At 43.4% G+C, this 6,988-nt stretch overlaps 1 protein-coding gene across 2 annotated transcripts in view; it reads right to left on the reverse strand.

Moving 5' to 3' along the window:
- The window catches only part of Tmtc4 (transmembrane and tetratricopeptide repeat containing 4), a 57,493-nt gene that overhangs the window by 37,238 nt on the left and 13,267 nt on the right, over positions 1 to 6,988 (reverse strand). For both annotated transcript variants that reach the window (XM_026783240.1, XM_005355701.1), the window contains exon 5: positions 2,863 to 2,950. In XM_026783240.1, the coding sequence (XP_026639041.1) occupies positions 2,863 to 2,950 (88 nt within the window). The remainder of the gene's footprint in view (positions 1 to 2,862; positions 2,951 to 6,988) is intronic.

Raw genomic sequence — 6,988 nt, forward strand, 5'->3', positions numbered from 1 at the left:
AATGGGTCAGGCAGTGATTAAAAGAATACAGTTTCCGTGTAATTATTTCGGGGCATAAGCTAAGCTAGCCATGTGGGCGGCCGGGTGCGGGGGACGCAGCTCAGCCGCTCCTATTTCAACAGGAACTTCCTGTTCTTCCTCTGAGGTTTATGGACTCTGTACGCCTCTTACAAGAGACAGGTCTTAGGTAAGACAAATGCTGACCTGAACATCAGTTCTTAAGGCGCTTGAAGATATTTCCAAGGTACTCCAACAGAACATTCTATTCTTGACATGTTTGGAAAAGAGCCAAGGAAATCAGAAATAAAGAAAAGTTACTGGAAACACAGGACCTTCGTCAAGAGACAAGGGAGAACTTGGTACACAAGGGATAGAAGGGGCAGTGTGAGGAGACCGGGTGGCTGGTGCAGGATTATCCCACTGGTCCAGAGGAGTAAGGCAGGCTGCTCATCAGGACATAAAGTCCTGAAGTGACTACAGGGGGGGTCAGGTCTATGACCTAGCTCAAGTGAGAGAAGGGTTTCCCTGCAAGGAAACTAATCAGTGTGAGACCCTCTCAGACTACTTGGAACCTATAGACTTGACATTGAAATATGAGGCAGAATTCCATCCTTCTGAAAACAGGAAAACTAGGAGCGCAGACAAACAGCAGCAGAATTAATTCACAATGATGAAGACTCTAGAGACGGCGATTTCAACCACCCACTTTAAACTCTGCAGTAACTATGGTATCTCCAACTCAAGTATGCCAGGGCATGCAGAAAGGATGCATAGATCCAAGGCTGAGAGTAACTTTCAGGATCAAGGCACTGAGGCCTGAAAAGAGTCCACCAACTACTCAGCTTCAGACTCCCCATAGACCAAGTAACCACAAAGTATAAGCAATTCCAAAGGCTCCATCTGATCTACTCTTTCCTGTCTTAAAATGAGTTCAAGTTAATCAGCAAAGAGGGCTTCTGTGAAGGCTCCCACACCCATCCTGTCTTCTCTCTGTTGGAGGAAAGTCAAACAAATCAATACCTACTCATAATCCTAGCAGGGTTCCACATGAACCAGCGCCACTGCTGCTACTGATCTACAAACATGAAACAAGTCCAGGTTAACTTTATTGAAAATACATAGTTGCCTCTTTCTCATGCTAAAGTAAATACAGTATAAACGATAAACAGTGTCATTGGACCAAAAATGAAAAGTATATTGAAGTATATATGAAACAGTTCTTCACCGACTTCCTAGGAATCAAAGTATGAATTAACTGAAAACCCGTCACACCAAAGTCCCTTCACCTCACTCACCATCAGTTTCTAAAGATTCCATGTGTATTGATTTTGCCTTTCCAACACTAGGAATAGAACCTGGGGCCATGCCTATGCTCAGAAAGTGATTCACCACCAAGCTAAACTCCCAGTTCCAAAGGCTTCACAAACCAATTACTTTTTCTATGGATGGCCCTTAGAAACAATTTTATGAATATAAAGGAACTCAAAACAGATACACATATATGATATAAATATTAATGCACAAATTCATGAACTGGAACACAGGAGAGTGAAGAATCCAGGAAGTGAATACAAAGTAGCTTTAGTTTTTTTCTCAACACTCTGAAAAATACACTTCATTCAAAAGCCTGGCAAATTTATCAATGCACTCATTAGAAGGCGTTTTAGTGCTGTGATTTTCCCTATGATGTCACAAGAGCAATCTTTAAAAGCAGTGGGAGGTTCTATATGGTGCATCCTACATGTTAAATCTATCGATGTTTAATATTCAGTACTTAATATTTAATATACTTTCTTCAAAAAGCACTTCTGATGACTCAAATCCATTCTTAATTGCAATTAGTTGCTTTAATAAGGCTAGGTTAAAATTAATAAATGATGACTTAAAGCGACATTTCTGAAAAAAAAAAAAAAAAAAAAAAAAACGCCTGCAAGTCTGAAGTTTTAATTTCCTTGGGGAAAAAGTGTGAATGCTGAGAAGCTCCTGCCCTGTGTTCCTGCAGATTCTGACTGCCAATGTTAGAATATGCAGCGACATTATCTGTAATAACCATGTCCGTGAGGGGGAGAGCCCGTACCATTCCTGAGTCATAAGCTTACGGAAAACATGATTGGTGGTGCCATCTCTATCCACTTTGCTGTGAGACTGGGGCAGGTACAACCTCCCCATATCATATACCCATGAGTTGTCACAGTGGGTAAACCCTGCACAAGGAACTGATGGAGGTTATGTCTTTCTGCCGGGTTCACCTATGGTCTCAAGAAGAGAAGCGGTCCCTTGCTCTTCTCTGCACCTGAAGCTTTTCCACTCGCTTGTCCCTAACTCTGATATGTTGAATTAGGAACGGCGGGGCTGCGTCCCCCTTCTCCTATGTCACAACGGAGCTGCCTGTCTGAGAACCAGAGACACAACCAGAGCTCAGGTTTAGCCTATACACAAGGAAGGAGGAGGGACAGTGAAATAAAGACTTACAGGACCGGTTCAGTCCACCCTTGGAAATGATGATGGCGCAGCTCAGCCATAAACACATATGATCTCTACAGAGTTCCTAGGCAGTGTGCTATTGTGTGATTCTGCAGGAAATAAAACAGACCCCCTCCCTATCACAAGTGCCTCAGTAGTTCTGCTGAAGCTTTGCTACTCACCTGGACACTGGTATGGGAGCTCTGTACCACTGATCTAAATGCAGCAGCATCAAGGGGGGAGATGAAACGAACACACGTGTGAAGAGTCTAGACCTTTGACCTACTGTGCCTCAAACGATAACCCGATATGAACAGACTAATTCACCATCTGTTTAACACTGCTCCAAAGGACAGAAATAAGAAGGTAGCAAATAAGGAAGGCAAACATGATGCTTACTTTCTTTAAATGCTTGACAGTAGCCAAGGAAAGATAACAAAAAGAACAGGGCACACAGGAGATCTGCACGGCCAACAACACCAGCGACCTTAAAAGAAGGGGAAGAAAGATTTACATAAAAAACATTAAAGCATTCCTAACTTTTGGATATACAAAACGTTCCTTAGACACAAAACAAGTGACTTTACCCCACCACCCATGACATCATGTTGGCAGGGCTGTACAGATCTGGCGGTGTTATCTTACAGCCGGTTTGTTCTCTGCACCCTTCTTGGTGCAGGACTTCACTTCACTACTTTAAGAGAAACCAGGCTATTTGAACAGATCGTTCTGGGCACACGGTGTTATTTAAGACACTGTGCTCAAGAACACCAGCAACCCAGGTTTCTCGTGTTCTACAGGAGATTTTCAGTGGAAAGTGTTATAAGCTCAGAGTGCACAGTATTTAAAAAATGCATCTTGGGAGCAGCAAGATGGAACAGCAGGTACAGGCACTTGCTGCCCAAGCCTGGAGACCTGAGTTCAACCCCAGCACCCACACAGAAAAGAATGGAGAGAACAAACTTCAGGGAGTCCTCTAGCATGCGTATGTATTATGGCATGCATGCCCCATCCCCCAGTATTAGGCATGCACATACACCAAGCATGCATGCTAGTGCACACAGACACACACACACACACACACACACACAAATAAACATAATAGCTAATTAATTAACTAATTAAAAAATTTAAATCCGATTAAAAACACAATGGGCATAAAAGTACAAAATATGTTAAAAGTTTAGGCAGAAAGAAAAAGGCTTAACGACTCTGAGCTGCCTCTGCCATCTTTTCCCCCCCGACTCAAACTGCAAGTAAGGATGCTTCTGAAGTGACCAATCAGATGGAACAGAGCACAATGTCCATCCTTTCTCTCTCAGTCCCAACTAGTGACAACGAAGCTGTGTAAAGTGTGTGTTCACTTCTTCCAGTTACATTGCCCCAGTAACTGTTTTCCAAATATAAGGGAAAACACAGAATCCTACTCATGAGGACTGCTCTAGTTTACCAGGTACCCTTTACTAACTGGCACCCAAATGTGGCAAATCCCTTCAACGGATGGAAGACCAATCACTTCTCAAAGGGACAGATAAAATACCACGCCTGTGGAAATTAGCACACATACGTATGTTTTGTAAGGGCTTGTATGGCCAACAGCTAAACAAGAATGCCTTTAATCGCCTTCCTTCCACATTTGGAAGGCTGAGGTGTCCACTGTAGCTGTAATCGCCCAGTGAGGTGTCTTGGGAAATCTATGATGTCAAGCAGGGCTAAGAGGACAGAACGAGTTGATGAGTCTATCTTAGCAAAAGTCTGTGTGAGAGGAGACGTACAGAGAGGCAAGCGTGATGGTTAATCTTGGCAACTTGATGGGATCTACAGTCAGCCCGGGGACAACCCTCTGTAAAGGAATTCATAACCAGTTAACTAAGGAAAACTCGCTCTTAATGTGGGCAGCACCACTTTAGGGGCTGGCGACTTTAATTAAATAAAGAGGAGACAGTGAGCTAGGCACTATCGTTCATTAGATGTGCCCAACCAGCTTATGATCTACTGCCACGCCTTCCCTTCCATGATAGACGGTGCCCTCAAACTGTGAGCCACACTCACCCCTTCCTTCCTCAAGTTGCTTCTGTCAGGTATTGTTGTCACACAAAATAACAACCAACCAGTGCAGGAAGCAAGGGCCAAAACAAGATTATCTGGCCTGAAGAGAACATGGCAGTTCACTGGAGGGTTAAATGGATACATAATGAGTTATGGATACTCAGAGGTAAGTTCATTCCATCAAGGACACACTGATTAATCAGAGATGCAGCTACAGACAAAGCCTGGCACATGGTAAGTGTGGCTCCCTGTCAGTCCCATTCATGAATTCCAGAGAGCTTCTAGACACAGGACAAAGTGGAAGGCAAGAAAGGACCAAGGACACCTTGGAGGTAGGGTTCTGCTTCTGTGGCCTCCAGCTGGGATACAAGAAAAGGACCTTGTTAGAGCTGTGGCTCTGAACAGACCGGACCCCAAACCCTTTCAGAACCTAATGCTGACCAGCAAGCCAAGAAGAGGCAGGCAAGGGAACCAGGACTTCTTGAAATGACTGAAGGGGAAGGGGTAGTTTGGGCAAGAGTCAAGGACGAAGGTAAAAGGACCAGACTGTTGAAGCCGCTTCTATCAGGGTAGTAAAAATGCAAGCAAAGAACCACCAGGAAGTGAACTTGAAACAAATGAACTTATTTTCTAAAGGAAAGCTCTTCTTTTGGTAAACTACTGTACTTCTTTCTGGTTGTGAGCTCGGTGTTTAACAGCTGAACAGTCTCTCCGCCCTTATTCTGGTAAATATTAAAGACAACCTCAGTCTCTGAGTGATGAAGGTTATACTACCTGACATGAAAACAAATGAAAAAGAAACCATGGCAAGTGTTTTAATGAAGGATTCAGCACTTCAGTGAGTATTAACTAAAGAGAGAGCTCACAGGATAGAATGTCCAAGGCTATATCCAAGAACAGGCTATATCTAACCACTGGAGAGCGGAAACAAGAAGGACAAGGCTTCCTTCCTTTCTTGTTTTCTTCCTTTCCTTTCTTTTTCTCTTTTTTATTGATATTTGCAAAATATGTATTTTTCAGGTAAACTCTGCAACAGTTTTTGTTTTCTTTCAGGGTACCTCAAACACTCCTGTCAAGATTTTTCTGGGGGAAAAAAAAATCAACCCTTCCTCAATCAATTAAACAGGTGGCATCTAAGTTTCCTTACGAGGGACAAGAATTAAGAATTTGGGGGTCGGAAGGAAGTGGGCAAGGGTTGCCATACTAATCCCCTTTGTGTTGAAGGCTAAGTGTTTGAAGCTGAGTATGGTGGTTCATGCCTACAATCCCAGCACTTGAAGGTGGAGGCAGAAGGACAAGAGCTCTTCTTGTCAGCCCCATCTACATAGCTACAGGTGAATTTGAGACCATCCTGAGATGGAAAGACTGTATCTTGTCTCTTGTCCCATCCTTGGCAAACATCTGGGTTCAGTAATGGTGGGTAGAAGTCTTGAAGAGACCGGAACCCAGGCAACTTGTCATCTTTAGCCACACTTTGAGCACAATGGGACCTCATGTCCTCAAGGAGTCCTTGGGGAATATCTGATTCTGATAGATGAGCCAAAACCAGATCGGGGCCTAGCAATATCTGTTCTTGCTCCTCTCCCTTCCTAGGAATCAGTACCTTGTCAGTGGCCTCACATGCCTGATAACAACCCAGAGTGGTTTGAGATGGCATATTTGGGGGAGAGGGTGTTGACTGATTTTGGTTATATCATCTGAGGCAAAGTCAATTTGGTTGTAAAGATTTCCCTACCAATCAGAATCCAGATAGGGATCAGACTGAAGGGTGACCAATTGATCCCATGCTGCCTGGGGCCACCTTGGCTTTAGTCAGAACCCTCTACCCCAGGCACATTGGACAACTAGGAAATGTTAGGTGCTTAAGTTGGTTATGGTGGAACACCTCTATCATTCCAGCACTTGGAAGGAGGCAGAAGGATCAGGCATTCAAAGTTAGCCATGGCTATGTGACACCCTGTCTCAAGGGGGGAAAATAGAGAGAAAAAAAAACCCCAGTAATAACATAAAAGAGAAAATATAAGTATTTATTAACAGTGTGCAACAATATCTTCAGTATTAAGGCTGGAGGTGGGGTAAAGGCACAAAATACATTCATATTAATGAAAAGAAATGTATGTCATTAAAACCTGGTAGGGCTCATGCTGCTACTCCATCCTTTTAAAACATATATACAGACACACATTTACTCCAATCTGCCCTGTCCTCATGCCACAAGATGGGACCATGACGGCCACACCACAGAAGCTCTCTCCTGTCCTGGCAGGACATCTCTGAGGCATCCCCCTGCCTCCTGAAGATAAGCTCCAGGTGCCTTGCTCTTTGCACACATTTAAAGCTGGCATTTAAAAAATGTAGAGTGAGCGATTAGCAGAGAAAGCTGATAAGAGGAAATTGGATAGTGTGTCAAATTAATGAAAGGTAAACACGCAAAATATCTGTCTGTGAATGCTAATTTTTTTTTTTTTTTTTTTTT

Source organism: Microtus ochrogaster, chromosome 17, assembly GCF_000317375.1.
Source record: "Microtus ochrogaster isolate Prairie Vole_2 chromosome 17, MicOch1.0, whole genome shotgun sequence".
Taxonomy (NCBI): domain Eukaryota; kingdom Metazoa; phylum Chordata; class Mammalia; order Rodentia; family Cricetidae; genus Microtus; species Microtus ochrogaster.